Source organism: Carcharhinus amblyrhynchos, chromosome 22, assembly GCF_965287045.1.
Source record: "Carcharhinus amblyrhynchos chromosome 22, sCarAmb.v2.hapA, whole genome shotgun sequence".
Taxonomy (NCBI): domain Eukaryota; kingdom Metazoa; phylum Chordata; class Chondrichthyes; order Carcharhiniformes; family Carcharhinidae; genus Carcharhinus; species Carcharhinus amblyrhynchos.
Genome location: NC_137345.1, coordinates 16,350,324 through 16,367,711, shown reverse-complemented (window position 1 = coordinate 16,367,711; position 17,388 = coordinate 16,350,324). Strand labels below are relative to the sequence as shown.

Genomic DNA, 17,388 nt, shown 5'->3' with positions numbered 1-17,388 from the left:
CTATCTATAACCCTCAATCCCATTAGATCCCATATACTCATCCAGAAGTCTTTTAAAAGACCCCAGCGAGTTCGCCTCCACCACCACCGACGGCAGCCGATTCCATTCACTCACCACCCTCTGAGTGAAAAACTTACCCCTAACATCTCCTCTGTACTTGCTTCCCTGCACCTTAAATCTGTGTCTTCTCGTAGCGACCATTTCAGCCCGGGGAAATAGCCTCTGAGAATCCACCCTATCTATTCCTCTCAACATCTTATAAACCTCTATCAGGTCGCCTCTCAACCTTCGTCTCTCCAGGGAGAAGAGTCCCAGCTCCCTCAACCTATCTTCATAAGGCATGCCTCCCAATCCAGGCAACATCCTTGTAAATCTCCTCTGCCCCCTTTCAATAGCTTCCATGTCATTCCTATAGTGAGGCGACCAGAACTGCGCACAGTACTCCAAGTGGGGTCTGACAAGGGTCTTATGAAGTTGCAGCATTACCTCCAGACTCCTAAACGCAATCCCTCGATTAATGAAGGTCAGTACACCATACGCCTTCTTGACCACATCCTCTACCTGCGAGGCCGATTTAAGAGTCCTATGGACCCGGACCCCAAGATCCTTCTGCTCTCCAACACAGCTAGGACTCCTACCCTTGATATTGTATTCCTTCATCCCATTGGTCCTGCCAAAATGGACCACTACACATTTATCTGCGTTGAAGTCCATCTGTCACTTCCCCACCCGGTCTTGCATCCTATCTATGTCCCGCTGCAACTTCTGACATCCCTCCAGACCATCCACAACACCACCAACGTTTGTATCGTCGGCGAACTTACTAACCCATCCCTCCACTTCCTAACCAGGTCATTTATGAAAATGACAAACAGCAGGGGTCCTAGAACAGATCCCTGGGGCACTCCACTGGTGACCGACCTCCATGCAGAAAAAGACCCATCCACAACCACTCTCTGCCTTCTGCAGGTAAGCCAGTTCTGGATCCACAAGGCCAAAGCCCCCTGGATCCCATGCCCCCTCACCTTGCATGGAGGACCTTATCAAACGCCTTGCTGAAGTCCATGTAAACCACGTCTACCGCTCTTCCTTCGTCAATGCGTTCAGTCACATTCTCAAAGAACTCAACTAGGCTCGTAAGGCACGATCTGCCCTTGACAAAACCATGTTGACTATTTCTGATCATTCTAAACTTCTCTAAATGCTCATAAATCTTGTCCCTCAGAAGCTTCTCCATCAACTTACCAACCACTGAGGTCAGACTCACCGGTCGGTAATTTCCCGGGCTATCCCTGTTCCCTTTCTTGAAAATAGGAACCACATCCACAATCCTCTGGAACCTCTCCCGTCTCCACTGATGACGCAAAGATCATCGCCAGGGGCTCTGCAATCACTTCCCTCACCTCCCACAGTAACCTGGGGTACATCCTATCCAGTCCTGGCGACTTGTCTATCTTGACAGAGTTTAAAAATTCTAACACATCCTCTTCCTTAACATCCACATACTCAATCTTTTCAGACTGCCGCAAACCTGTGGTACAACCTCCCAGATCACTTTCCAACGTGAATACCGAGGCAAAGTACTCATTAAGCACCTCTGCCATTTCTTCTGGTTCCACACAGACCTTTCCCCCTTCACCTTTAAATGTCCTAGTCCTTCTCTTCTCATCCTTTTACTTTTCACATATTTGTAGAAGGCCTTGGCATTCTCCTTAATCTTATCTGCCAAGGCCTTCTCGTGACCCCTTCTGGCTCTCCTAATTTCCTTTTTAAGCTCCTTTCTACAAGCCTTATACTCCTCTAGATCCATACCATCTCCTAGCTCTCTGAACCTTTTATACACCTTTCCTTTCTTCCTGACTAGGTTCACCACAACCTTTGTGCACCACGGTTCCCGCGCCTTCCTTGTCTCATTGGAACGTTATTGTGCAGAGCTCCAGTCAAACATTCCTTGAATATCCGCCACCTACCTTCTGTACTTTTCCCCAAGAACGCCTCCTTCCAGTTTATTTGTCCAATTATCTGCTGGATGTCTTCATATTTCCCCTTACTCCAGACAAACACCTTCCTAGCCTGCCTGATCCTATCTCTTTCCAATGCTATCGTGAAGGAGATAGAATTGTGATCTCCATCCCCAGGATGCTCTCCTATCGAGAGATCCGACACCTGCCCTGGTTCATTGGCCAGCACCAGGTCAAGTACAGCCTCTCCTCTCGTAGGCTTATCCACGTACTGTGTCAGGAAACTCTCCTGAACACACCTAACAAACTCCTCCCCATCCAAACCCCTTACCCTTGGGATATTCCAGTTGATGTTTGGGAGATTAAAATCTCCCATCACGACAACTCTGTTATTGCTACATCTCTCTAGGATCTGTTTCCCTATCTGCATCTCAACTTCCCTGTCACTATTGGGCGGCCTATAGAAAACACCCAGCAAAGTTATTGACCCTTTGCTGTTCCTAACTTCCACCCACAGAGACTCTGTAGACAGTCCCTCCACGGCATCCTCCTTTTCTGCAGCCATTACACTGTCCCTGATCAACAGTGCCACTCCACCACCTCTTTTGCCCCCAACCCTGTCCTTCCTGAAGCATCTAAATCCTGGCACTTGAAGTATCCAGTCCTGTCCCTGAGATATCCAAGTCTCTGTAATGGCCACCACATCACATTCCCAAGCAGCAATCCATGCCCTAAGCTCATCTACCTTATTTACTACACTCCTGGCGTTAAAATAGACACACCTCAGCCCCTCAGTCTGGACATTTCTCTTCTCCACCACCTGTCTAACCTCCCTCTCATACTGTCTACAGTCCTTCCCTACCCGGGAGCTAACCTCCTCATCTGTTTTTCTCCCCCCCACCCCCCCCCCAACCTTTTTAGTTTAAAGTCGCCCCAGTAGCCCTAGCCAGTCTTCCCGCCAAGATATTGGTCCCCCTGGGATTCAAGTGCCACCCGTCTTTACTGTACAGGTTACACCTGCCCCTAAAGAGGTCCCAATGATGCAGGAACTGGAATCCCTGCCCCCTGCTCTAGTCCCTCAGCCACGCATTCACCCTCCACCTCATTCCATTCCTGCTCTCTCTTCTCCCGCGGCGCAGGCAGCAATCCTGAGATTACTACCTTCACATTCCTCTTTCTCAGCTGCCTACCCAGTTCCCTATAATCCCTTTTCATGGCTGCTTCCCTCTTCCTGCCTATGTCAGCAGTACCCATATGAACCACAACCTGCGGTTCCTCACCCTCCCCTTTCAGGATGTCTGGGACGAGTCCAGGGACATCCTGGATCCCAGCTCCAGGGAGACAAACCACCATCCACGACTCCTGTCTGCGTCCGCAAAAACGCCTGTCTGATCCCCTCACTATGGAGTCCCCTATTAGCACTGCCTTGCTGCTCTCTTTCTTAGTTTTTTGAAGTACTGGCTCAGCTCCAGAGAGCTGGCTGCTGCTTCCTCCTCCAGATGAGCTGTCCCCCCCAGTGGTACTGAGGCAGGAGTACGTATTTTGAAGGGGGACATCCACCGGTGTGCTCTCCATCACCTGAGGTTCCCCCTTCCTAATAGTTACCCACGTGCCTTCTTCCCGTTGCCCTGGTGTGACCACTTGCCGATAGCTCCTATCAATTATCTCCTCATTCTCTCTAATGAGATGAATGTCCTCAAGCTGCATTTCCAGTTCTTTTACCAGGTCCCGTAGGGACTGCAGCTCCACACACCGAGCACAGGTATGGATGTCTGGGAGACCAGGAGCCTCCAAGACCTCCCACATATTGCATTGGCAACAGCATACTGGCCTCACACTCATACTTGCCCTTTATAGAAACCCAGAGGGGAAAAAAAGTAATAAAAACTTATAACTTGTATAAGATGTTTGCTGATTGCGCAACGTTCAGCATCAGTTGTGACTTCTCACATACTGAAGCAGTCCATGTCTAAAACAGCAAGAACTGGACAATATCCAGGCTTGGGCTGGTAAATAACATCATCGTCATACAAGTGCCAGACAATGACCATTTCCAACAAGAGGAAAATCTAACCATTGCCCCTCAACATTCAATGGCATTACCAGTGCTTAATCATTCACTATTACCACTAATGCGCAGCGACAGCAGTGTACCATCTACAAGATACACTGTGATAACTTGCCAAGACTTAAACAGCACCTTCAAAACCCACAACTGCTACCAACCGGAATGACAAGGATAGCAGATGCATAGGAACATCACTACCTGCAGGTTGCCCTCCAAGCAGCACACCATCATGACTTGGAAATATATTACTGTTCATTCACTGTTACTGTATCAAAATCCTGGAATTCTCTCCTTAACAGCACTGTGGATGTACCTACATCACATGGACTACAGCGTTCAGGAAGGTAGCTCACCAGCACCTGCTCAAGGCAGTAAGGGATGGGCAATAAATGCCAGTCTAGCCAGCAAAACTAACCTCCCATGAATAAAGTAAAAGAAGTACCTGGCAAGGGAGTGTCTGATCGCTTGGCAAGGGTGCGCTTCTCAGCCTTTTGGCTAAGATCAAGCCCAAGATGGGGGTGTGGTGCCCTTTCTTGTCAACTTTGTTCTTGTGTGTCTCTCTTGTGGGGATCATGAATATGATTCATTTGAATTTGGCTTTTGGAGCAAGCAGGAAGATGGTCTGCTTCTGGGCATTGACTTTGTAACTTTAAGAATGATGCAAAAATTAAAAAAACAAAAACAAGTTAACAGTGCTTTTGAAGTATCTGATGGACGAATTTCATCTGAATGTGTCAAAATATTTCTGTTCTCCTATTTACACAGTATATTTGCTAAGCTATATCACCAAGCTGTCTCTTTTTTTAAAAAAGCAAACTTTAACCCAATAATTAGGTGTTCAAAATTGCACCAAGATTAACGGAGTCAGTAACCTACTTGTGTGCATTTATAATAAAGTGGTAAGTAAGGCTGCAGCCTGCAAAAACAACAGAAGTTCTGTCTCCTAAGAAAATATATTGTGCCAGAACTACTGTGATTGCAGTTGAGTTTCTGTAATCACCAGTAAACAGACATTTCTAGAAGCTGTCCCAATAATGAGCAGGTTACATTTTTGGATTCCTTTAATTGCTACTGTCTGGTTATTGGAACTCCCAGAAGACTCTTGATAAACTCATTATGTAGTGTAGATAAAAATTGTCAGAATTCATCCTCCAGCTTTATGGTTGAGCTTTCTTGCTGCTAAGTGTGTATGTGTGACTCTGCACATTTAACTGAAAACAGGATCAGGCTTGTTTGCAATGCTTTCCACTACTAGGCCGTAGACACTTGCTGTCTAAACCCATGCCTGATGGGTAGCTGGTTTGTACGGGAAGGCCTCAAATAGGGCAGCATCTTTAGAACAGGAGTGAAAAAAATTTGTGGCAGAATACATTAATAGTTTTTAAAATTGTGTTGACAGAAATTTGCCAAAGCTAGTTAGCAGCGTGCACTTCTCTCCCTAATGGGGTATTGCCTAACAGGAATATTGAACTTGCAAATCTCAAAATATTTTCAGTTGGTAGGTCAGGGACACCTTAACAGTTTAGTACTTTGTGACCATTTGAATCATGATTTAAATCTCTGCTCCCTTTTTAGAAGCCTTGTGTAAATCTGATTACATTTTTAATCTGAATTTACATTGCGAATGGAGCCATTTTATATGCATGAAAAATTTCTTCTGTTTGTTATTATTTGAATAGTGAGGAAACGAAGTAGGTACGCGAGTGTAAACTGTGGCCTGTAATTTCCTGGCTCTCTCCCGTTGGATTTTGTTTGGGGAGGGGTGGAGGTGGAGGAAGGTTGATGAGACAGGCACTTAAAAAAAAAACCTTTATCAATAAAATGTGGCAATCGCCACTGCTAATCTGAGGAAGATATGGTCGTGTGTTCCTCTTACTGCTTTCACATTGCTTCAGACCTTTCTACTACCACGATGCTCCCCTGTTTAGAGTGTCAAATTTCCATACTTATTGACACACATTTGACATTGGTACGTGGTAGTTTTGAGTTGAGCTATTTAATGGGTCTTCCAAAAAAAGTTACAGTTTAACTTATTCATAATTACAACTTCCATGCACACAGGCAAGTGCAAGTGTTTGGGGAAAACAGTTTGGCATTTGGAAACCCTACCTGCAGTGTCCCTTCTTATTAGGTTTACAGTAGCATGAGGTTGGTGTTCAGGCTGAAAGTATGTTGCTGACATATGCAAGAGTAGCATTTGCCTAAGTGGGTGACTGGGGTTTTGGTCAGGTATATTGGCACAGGTTAGTCTCTGGTTACCTTTTTGTTCTAACCTCTCTGACTCTCGTGAGCAAATTGTTCACCTAATGTTTTGAACTTAGACAGGAACACTCTGTGATAGCCTTAAAATGGACCTCCCCCATTCCATCTCTTTGTTCTTCCTCATCCTGTTTGTGGATATTTCTAAACATGGCTTTACAACAGTGGAATATTGAGCAACCTTTCATAGAATCCATGTCATAGGAACCCTGCAGTGCAAAAGCAGGTTATTTGGCCCATCGAGCCTGTAACCCATATATCTACCTCGATAGTCCCCCTGACACAAAGGGGCAATTTAGCACAGCTGATCAACCTAACCTGCACTTCTTTGGAATGTGGGAGGAAACTCATACAGACACACTGATAATATGCAAACTTCGTTAGACAGTCACCCAAGGCTGGAACTGAAGCTGGGTACCTGCTGTTGTGAGGCAGCAGCGCTAACCTTGTTTTGTGTGTTGCTCTCTGTCTGACTACAGCAGTGGTGTCTGGGTATGGGGACTGTACTTGTACAGTTTGTGCTTAGTAAGGGGAATATTATTATCAGATAAATTTTAAGGAAATCCTGCACTACCCATTGTACCGAATTCATGTGGTTTTTTTCCAGCTCCTGATTACCATCCACAACCGTGACCACTACCACCAAGAAAGACCAGGATAGTAGATACATGGGAACACCATCACTGGGAAGTTCCCCTCCAAGACCACACATCATCTTGGCTTGGAACAATATCACTGTTTCTTCACTAACTGCAGGGTCAAAATCCTGGAATGCCCACCCTAACAGCACTGTAGGTGTTTCCACGCCATGTGGGCTACCACAGTTCAAGAAGGCAGCTCAGAATCACCTTTTCCAGTGCAAATAGGGATGAGCAATAAATACTGATCTAGCCAGTGACACCCCCATCCCATGAATTAATTAAAATAAATTTTGAAGATCCATGCAAAGCTAATATAAGGAATTCTTGCAATTTTCCTTGATGTGTTTTGTTGTTACTCAGTATTATCAAATTAGCAATCATTTGGTGAAATTCACTTTATAAACAATAGCTCATGAAGATGCTATCAGTAGTTATATAATGGCAATGAATCAGAAAGCATTGAATGTCAAACTGAATGCTATTTGGCCTCCTCCTAAAGTACACAAGTGTGGGTGTGGAAGATGAAGAAAATGCACTCTATTTGTGCCAGTGCATGTGTTCTTTCCAAACCCCTAACCTTGAATATGTTAATTTCAAGTTTACCGAACACACACAAATTGCTACAGGTATGTAATCATTACTCCATTTTTTTTTTCCCTATTTCATTTTCGAACCAAAGTTTCATTCTAAATTTTGGAAGTTTGTTCAGAGTCTTTTAACAGAGTGCAGCATTGGTGCTTCCTGGATCATTAGGGACATTGTGAATGCTCTGACCACATGATTCACCTTCAGCTCAGTTGAGTAATTCTTGGCCAAAGTATTGAGTCCATGCCCACTCATTTTGGAGTGATCTGAGACATTTAAGTAAACACTTTAATGAAGAGTAAAATATACAAATACAGTGCATTGGGCACAATTATAAAGGTAGTTTTGATTTTGTTTCTATTCTTATGAATTTCTGTGGATCCTGTTCCAAATCATGCAATTCCAGAGAGAGAAACTCACTATAAAATACCAGCTACTATGCGAAATAATGACAGACTTTAACATTGAACATCCTGTCACAGTAACAATTTCAAGTACTAAGATAAAAGCAAAATACAGCAGATGTTGAAATCTGAAATAAAAACAGTGTTGGAAAACCTCAGCAGGTCTGACAGCATCGAGCCAACATTGGGTCATCCTGACTAGCCAAAATTTCAAGTCAGGATAACGCAAGGGCCATTCTGAATCAGAACGTTGGCTTTATTCTCTCTCCACAGATGCTGTCGAACCTGCTGAAATTTCCCAGCGCTTTCTGTTGAACTGCAAGTACTGATCGGTTTTCTAAGAAATGTGTGTCCTATGGGCCAAACTTCAAGTAACTTCAAGTTTAACTTTTTCAGTCAAAAACAGGTTTGAGAGAGCGCTAAATTCTTTGTAATCCAAGCTAGCTCGCCAGAAAAAAGTCACAGCGGCTGCCTCCCACTATTTAGTAACTAACCTGATGTGTGGTTACACAAGTGCCAAGTTCTGTCATAATGACAGCAAACACCTGTTCTTTGGAATGTGATTGAAACAGCAATCTCCCCTATCCACATGCCATAAGTGTTAGTGAACAGCTCCTTTCCTCTGCTATTCTGATCTTCTGGATCATTCATTAAGAGTGAATGGAAGATTTGTAAGATAATGCTAATTGAAGGTTCACTTGTTGATTGTTTAGATTCCCCTCCTTTCCTTTCATTACTAAGCAGTTCTGAGGAGAGGTTTTGTATCTTGTTAATTTGAAAAGGTATTCCTTTTTAGCAGCGTGTGCTTTCCATACCAAAACTCCTTGGAACTTCATAGAAATTCATCGTTGTAACTTTTTACGTCAAAGATCACTTATTTTGTTACGTTAAAGTAACGGCTTGAGCCAAGCATCTTTTGTTCAAGGCTGTTTTTCAGTTGTACAATTTATTTTTGTTAGAATTTGGGGAGCTTTCAGTTTTGTGCGTTGGTATGCATGACTGTCATTTGAGCAGAAGGCAGAAATATGATTGCTCTTGTGACTGAGCATGCACGCTGCTCCAACATGCAAAACGTCTATATGTATATGTGTGTGTCGGTGTGTTTTGGGGTGGGGGTGGGGGTGCATTTATAGACCAACCAGTGTGGATGTGTGAGATGCTGATGTAATTGGTCGCTTGTTCTGCTTTAATTTGGAACCCTATTTGCAACATATTTGCAGTGCCACAAATTGTCACTGATCCTGTTGACTTAACAGCACTAATCCTGTTGAGTTAACATTTCTGATCCCTGAGGGTGTGCCTGGGTCCACTGTTATTTGTCATTTATATTAATGATTTGGATGAGAATATAGGAGGCGTGGTTAGTAAGTTTACGGATGAACCAAGATTGGTGGCATAGTGGAAATGAAGAAAGTTGCCTCCAATTGCAACAGGATCTTGATCACTTGGGCCAGTGGGCTGACAAATGGCAAATGGAGTTTAATTTAGACAAATGCGAGGTGATACATTTTGGTAGATTGAACCAGGGCAGGACTTAATTAATGGTAGGGCATTGGGAAGAGTTACAGAACAGAGAGATCTAGGGGTGTATGTTCATAGCTCCTTGAAAGTGGAGTCACAGGAGGACAGAGTGATGAAGAAGGCGTTCAGCATGCTTGGTTTCATCGGTCAGAACACCGAATACAGGAGTTGGGATGTCTTGTTGAAGTTGGACAAGACATTGGTAAGGCCATACTTGGAATACTGTGCGCAGTTTTGGTCACCCTATTATAGAAAGGATATTATTAAACTAGAAAGAATGCAGAAAAGATTTACTACGATGCTACTGGGACTTGATGGTTTGGGTTATAAGGAGAGGCTGGATAGACTGGGACTTTTTTCTCTGACTGAGGGGTGACCTTATAGAGGCCTATAAAATAATGAGGGGCATAGACAAGGTAAACAGTCAATATCTTTTCCCAAAGGTAGTAAAGCCTAAAACTAGAGGACCATAGGTTTAAGGTGAGAAGGGAGACATACAAAAGTGTCCAGAGGGGCAATTTTTTCCACACAGAGGGTGGTGAGTGTCTGGAATAAGCTTTCAGGGATAGTAGTAGAGGCAAGTACAATGTTTTTTAAAAAGCATTTAGGTAGTTACATGGATAAGATGGGTATAGAGGGATATGGGCCAAATGCAGGCAATTGAGATTAGCTTAGGGGCTTTAAAAAAAAAAGGGTGGCATGGACAAGTTGGGCTGAAGTGCCTGTTTCCATGCTGTAAAATATGACTCTTTTTAACCACAGAATAGTTTCAGCGAGTTATCAGATGGATTGAAATTTTTGTAGATCAATAATGTGAAAGTTTTCTGTTGTAAAGAATTCTAGATTTGGGGGAAAATCTAATCAACATATTAGACCAAAGTTTAATTGTGTTTAGTTGTGTTTTCATTCGCAGGTGCTCTTGGCCTTAACAACTTTCCAGCTGCCATTTTTGGGAATTAGCTTTGGACAGTCACGGTTGTACAGAAGGTAATATATGTAATCTTCAGCTATCAATAATATTTTTGACAGAGCCATGTTAAGAAACTTTTACGACTGTTGCTTGAATTTTGGAAGAGAAAATTAGTTATTCAAATGAGTAATCCAGTTCAGGAATTTGAATGGACAGATCTGCAACCAGGATGCACACTTACTGTCTTTATTGTAAGCAGTAGCAGAGTTAATCAGTCTTTGGCAGTTATGTTGAAGCTGCCATACAGTGCTAAAAATGTCTTGATCATTTGTGAGTATGCGGTGGCATCTGTCTGTAACTGAGCTCTGGCTGCTGTGCAATTCCTCATTCTTTACCTGCTCAAGTTTAGCATTTTGGCAATCTCTGACCACAGGTTGATTTGTAGTAGAATCTACAAAATTGTTTGCTTCCTGTACGCTGTTGTGACCTGATGGTAACCATGCTGACAGTAGACTTACAAATCCTTCATTCAGCTTTGTTTGCAATGGAAGATGGACTTCCAGTAAGAATGTTCAGATTTATTCTGTATTGGGCTGGCACAGTAATTGGTATTGCTGCCTCACAGTGCAGTGGACCTGGGTTCAATTTCGTGGTTTGGGTGACTGTTTGGAGTTTGCATGTTCTCCCTGGGTCTATATGAATTTCCACTGGGTGCTCCGGTTCCCTCCCATGGTATGAAAGACAGATTGGTTAGGTGGACTGGCCATGCTAATTTCTCCCTCGGAATGTGACGACTAGGGAATTTTCACAGTAACTTCATTGCACTGTTAATGTAAGCCTATTTGTGACTAATAAACCTTTACCATGGATGTGAAAGTTGTATTCCCAAATTATGGACAATTTCACTGGGACTTGCTTGGAGCATATTAAGGCAGAATAGTCTGAATTCTTCGTATCTTTTGGGTAATTTAAAAACTAAGAGAGATAATGAAAAACATGACCATAAGTGGCAAATAAGCATAGTAGAACTTTGTTTGAATTTCATACCTGATTTCAGTAACAACGTAAAATTTGTATTACTAGTGAAGTTTATTCGTACTTGAGAATGGTGTAGTGATGGTTTCTGGCTAATTATTCAGAAACCTTCCAATTGTTCCTTTTTAATTGCTACGAGAAGTTAACTATATTAATCTGATTTAATTTAAGTGTCTCTTCCTGTTATGGAAAGATGGCTTTTTTTTGCTTGATAATCCCCTCAAGAATTGCATGGTGAAGACTGGGAATTTGCCATGCTTCAAATCTTCGCAAAAGTATGTTCTATCACTAAGTCACAGTGTTATAATAACATATCTTACAAGTACTAATGTAGTGTTTTTTTTGTTGTGTCATTTTTAGACTTTATTTATTCAGCAGGTTGCATGCTTTATTGTTTTAATTGATTTTCTTTCAGTAATAATTATGGAAAGACCTTCACTGACATTACAAAACTCATCAACAATACTTTCATCCGTACTGAATTTGGAATTGTTATTGGCCCTGAGAATTCTGGAAAGGTAACCCTTTTATATTGTATGCTTGACTGACTTAGAATGTCCAACACTTAATTTTCCAGTGTGTCGTGATAGACTTTTCAAAAGCAAGATAGCAATGGACTTTTCTCAAACTGGATTGGTGTTGGATTTGCATTGCATAGTTAAGGTCTGAATTGATAACCATAGATTTGTTCTGGACACTGTGTTAAGCTACAAATGTCAACTTTGTGTGGGTAGCAGGTTCCCTGGAGAAACAGATCATTGGAGAGAGAATCTTCATGGTCTGTTCTTGCGCGTATCTAGCAACAACAGAACAATGTTTGGTAGTTTGAGGTCAGCCATAGGTCAACCCATCCTACTGCCCATTGGTACAGGAAGAGCTTAAGAAAGGGGTAAAGAAGAATATATTTTTATTAAAAAAATACAGTTGCACAGTGTGGAAATAAATTTGGAGAATGTGATACATGCTGATCACATGACAAATATAGAAGCCAGATGACACTTAACTCATAGCACATCTATCCAAAAAGATTTTGCAATTTCACTACCTTGGCATTCAGATGTTAAACATTTTGTAAGCTCCAACAAACTGTGAAATGAAGTAATAGAAATTGGCTTGCACCCACAATTCCCAAGTCAGCCTACTCTCAATCTGTTGATACTGTTATCCAGAAGAGTCCTTATCCGTTTTAACACACTCTTGTGCATCAACAATTAACTCCAAATGTGGCAGTGTTCCAGCTGTCAGTTGGCTTCACATGGCTTTTTCTTGACCAAGGAATTCAATTGCTTTGGAAAATGTGCTCACAGCTATGAGGATGGCATCAGCCAGGAAGAAAATAAATGTAATTCATTAACTTTTGTAAATTGATAGGGGGGGTGGTGGATAATGTCATCAAGCTCCATGGATGCACAGGGTACTGAATTGTTATAGGAATTAGGTATACTACTGTAACCAATCAAGCTTCTATAAAACAGCTTGAGATCTGCCAGGCTGTGTAATTTCAATTATATATTTGAAATATAAACTCCACTTGCTAGACTGGTTTGTTGATCACTTTCAGACTGCTACCGGTGGCTAAATAACTGAAGTAGACAGTTTGCATTACCTAAGGTAGTTTTAACTCCTGGCAGTTCTGGTAGCATAACTGCAGAGGAAGCCAATGTTGGGGACAAAGGCAGGTTTACCGTTTTTTTTTCTCCCTTCAATGGCCTGAGCAGTAGAAGTACCAATTCTGGGTGAGACAGCGAAGGATGAATTTTGCCCTGGTTGGTTAGCATGTTCCTACCTGAAAAACTGTTTGAAAAATAGCCTCAAATGGCCATGAACAGCACTTGAAAAATTGTTTTAATGTGAAACCGGTACATGTGAAACTCCTCCCTTCAGTATAATAGAGCCACTTCAGTGAGTTGTTTTCCATTATACATATAGGATTAGTTAAGTGTTTGTGTATTTAGGGAGAAATGAGAGTTTAACTTTTTTTAAAAAACACCTAATGTACACTTCAGGATGACAATTGTTCTCCCTTTCTCTCCTTTTTAGGTGATCCTTACGGCTGATGTGTCTGGGAAGAGCAGTGGTGGAAGGATCTTCAGGTCAAATGATTTTGGCAAGAACTTTTCACCTATAAATCTTCCTTTTCACCCACTATTGCAGATCTTTTACAATTCCAAAAATTCTGATCATTTGCTTGCACTCAGCACGGATGTAAGTACATCTAAGAAGAAAACTATTGTATTCATTAATTGTAATGAGTTTTGGTTATTCAGGAGGTGCAAAAATAATATTGAAATTCTTGTGTTGTGGGATAACTGTAGGTTGAACATGAGCGTCCAGCCAGTAATGGAAAAAATAGAACTTCTGGCATTTATTCTCTTTACAGCAATATTTTATTTGTGAAGCAAAAGTTTAAAAAAATACTCATTCTTGGGACTTGGACATCACTGGCTAGGTAGGCGTTCATTGCCCATCTCAAATTGCCCTTGAGAAGATGGTGATGAGCAGTTTTTTGGAACCAGTGCTGCTCATGTGGTGTAGGCTCATGTATAAGTGAGGGAATTCTGGGATTTTGACCTGAAAGAAATTGGGATATATTTCAAGTCATGATTGTGAATGATTTGGAGGAGAGCTTCCAGGTGGTGATGTTCCCATGTACCTGTTGTCCTTCGAGATGGTAGTCATTGTGGGTTTGGAAAGTGTTGTCTAGGGAGACATGGTGAATTCCTGCATTGATTCTTTTAGAAATACACGCTACTCATACTGTGCATCAGTGGTGGAAGGAGTGAATGTTTATGGATGGGTGCCAATCAAGTGGGCTCCTTTGTACTGGATGGTGTTGGGCAGCTTGAATGTTGGAGCTGCACACGTCCAGGCAAGTGGAAAGTATTCCATCACACTCCTGAGTTGTGCTAAGTAGATGATAGACAGGCTTTGGGAGTCAGGAGGTGAGCTACAATGAAGGTAAGCATGCACATGCAGCAGGCAGCAAAAAAGGAAATTATACATTGGCCTTCATAGTGAGAATTTGAGTGCAGGACCAGGGATGTCTAGAGGGAGTGCAGAGAAGGTTTACCAGACTGATTCCTGGGATGGCAGGACTGATGTATGAAGAGAGGTTCAGTCAGTTAGGATTGTATTCGCTGGAGTTCAGAAGAATGGCGGGGGGGAGGTCGTTGGTCTCATAAACCTTTAAAATTCTAATAGGACTGGACAAGAAGGGTGTTCCCGATAGTGGTGGTGTCCAAAATCAGGGGTTGCAGTCTGAGGATACAGGGTTGACTGTTTAGGGCAGAGATACAGAGAAATTTCTTCACCCAGAGCGGAAAGGCTGAATGGCCACCTCTTGCTCCTATTTTGTGTTATTTGTTACAGGATTCTTGGCTTTTGAGCTGCTGTTGTAGGTTTGGTGTGTGTATATGGCTAGTCCAGTTCAGTTTCTGTAGAGGATACAGCAATGATGATGCCATTGAATGTCATGGGGTGATGGTTAGATCTACTCTTGTTGGAGATAGTCATTGCTTGGCACTTTTGTGGTGTGAATGTTACTTGCCACACTTGCCCAAATGTTGCCTTGGTGTCAAAGGCAGTCTCTCTTGGCTCACATCAAGTAGTCAGCTCTTTTTTTTGCTCCAAGCTTAAATCAAAATTGTGATGAGGTCAGGAGCTGAGTGGCCCTGGTGGAGCCCAAGCTGAGCATCAATGAGCAGTTTATTGCTAAACAAGTGCCACTTAACAGCACTTAATGACCCCTTCCATCACTTTACTGATGATTGAAAGTGGGCTGATGGAGTAATTAGTTGGGTTGGGTTTGTCTGCATGTTGTGTACAGGACATATCTGGGCAATTTTCCACATTGCTGGGTAGATCCTTGTGTTGTAGCTGCTGTACTAGAACAGCTTGGCTTAGAACACACATGGCAAATTCTAGAGAAGAAGTCTTCCTATTGTCAGGGCCAATAGACTTTGCAGCATCCAATGCCTTAAGTCAATTCTCAATATAGTGTAGAGTGAATCAAATTGGCTGAAGACTGACCTCTGTGATACAGGGGACCACTGAACGATCCTAGATGGATCATTCGTTCAGGACTTCTGGCTGAAAGTTGTTGCAAATGCTTAAGCCTTATCTTTATGGTCCAATCATTGCAATGTGCAGTGAAAACTACTTCAGGGAGGCAATAGTGTTGTGGTATTGTCACTGTGTTAGTAATCCAGAGACCCAGGGTAATGTTCTGAGGACTCTGGTTAAAATCCCACCATGACAGATGTTGGCATTTGAATCCGATTAAAAATAAATCTGAAATTAAAGGTCTAATGCATAGCATGAAACCACTGTCACTTGCTTAAAAAAAGTGGTTCACTAGTACCACTTAGGGAAGGAAATCTGCCATTTTGACCTGGTCTGGCCTACATGTAACTCCAGCTGTTCAGCAATGTGGTTGACTCATTGGGCAGTAAATGCCCACATCCCATGAAAAAAGTATTTTCCCAGTTTTGTAAAATTAGATGGCATTTGGGATAATATGTAAAGTTTTATGCAGATGTAACAGTTACGTTTGCTTAATTGACTAAAAGCTTTCACAACTATCACTTCTACATTAATGTTAATTGCATAATATTTATTGCAATAAATGATTACAGGCCTTAGCAGGGTAGATGCAGGAAGGGTGTTTCATCTGTCTAGAATCAAGTGATGCAATCTCAAAGGACTGAGGTGAGAAGAAATTTTTTCAGAGAGTGGTGAATCTTTGGAACTTCCTGCTCCAAGGGCCTGAAGTGGCTCTGTTGTTAAGTATTTTCGAAACTCAGATTGGTAGATTTCTACATGTGAAGGAATATGGAGAAAGTGCAGAAAAATGGTGTTAAAGTAGAAGATCAACCACGTTCTAATTGAATGGCAGAGTGGGCTCAAAGGGGCGAATGGCCTATTCCTGCTTATATTTCGTAAGTTCTTACTGGGAAATCTGATGGAAGTAGAAATTGGAAGAGAAAAATCAGTGATACTTAAATATAAATGATTCAGAATGCTTTATGTTCTGCATATTTGCTTGCTACTTTTAACATTTCTGGAAGCATTGCTGATGTTTTTAGAATATTGGTTATTCAGACATGTCTGGTTTGAGATGCCTGGCTTTTGTTTTTGCATAGAGTCAGGTTATTCTTTCTAGCCAGAGAAATGCCACAACCAAATGTAAATAGTGCTTTATGGTATAAAATGTGTTACTAATTTGGCATCAAATAGAAGATTTTTTCTATTCATTCATGAGACATGGCAGCGTTGACTGGCAGCAATTAATTATTGCCCATCCCTAGTTACCCTTGGAGGACAGTTGAGAGCCAACCACATTGCTGTGGCTCTGTAGTCATAGGTAGGCTAAATGGGGTGAGGACAGCAGATTTCCTTCCCTAAGGAACATGAGTGTACCAGATGGGTTTTTCTGACAATTGACATTGGTTTTATGGTCATCAGTAAGTTCTTAATTCCAGATTTTTAAAAAATTAATTCAGATTCCACTATCTGTCGTGACGGGAATGGAACCCCTGTCCCCAGAATATTAGCTGACCACCGCCCCCCCCCCCCCCCCCCCCGCCCCCTCTCACACACAAATACTTAACCCTATCCATTTGCATTACACATGTCCTTCTCCCTGAATTCTTAAAGTGACTTGGCGTTTAAGCATTATGGCAGCTAATGAAATAACTAAAAAAGGGGGTGTGGCTTCCTTCCTTCCAATTCTGCTGTCCTCCACCAAAGGCCTTGGGAAACCCGTGTACGACACCCAACCTGGGTCAAAAGTTAAGAAACTGGCAGTGGAGTGGCAATCCACCTCTGCCACCCCACCCTGGAAGTTCAGGGCCAATAAGTTAATCGCAGACTTGGCAATTACCTGCGTGGTAGTTGCCTAGTAACTAAGGAGTAATCTGCATAGTGTAAAAAGGAGGAAGAGACTGTCTGACTTGGTGTAGTTTTAGTTTTATTTCTAAACTGATTTAAAAAGTTTGTGAGAGGA

The 17,388-nt window shown here is 42.2% G+C and overlaps 1 protein-coding gene across 2 annotated transcripts in view; it reads left to right on the top strand.

The window, feature by feature from the left end:
• Nucleotides 1-17,388, top strand: part of LOC145356954 (sortilin-like) — a 71,814-nt gene that overhangs the window by 13,525 nt on the left and 40,901 nt on the right. For both annotated transcript variants that reach the window (XR_013889223.1, XM_080209969.1), the window contains exons 3-5: nt 10,353-10,426; nt 11,800-11,902; nt 13,425-13,589. Coding sequence is in view for 1 of the 2 variants with exons in the window: in XM_080209969.1 (XP_080066095.1) it covers nt 10,353-10,426; nt 11,800-11,902; nt 13,425-13,589 (342 nt within the window). In the remaining variant the exon portion in view is untranslated. The remainder of the gene's footprint in view (nt 1-10,352; nt 10,427-11,799; nt 11,903-13,424; nt 13,590-17,388) is intronic.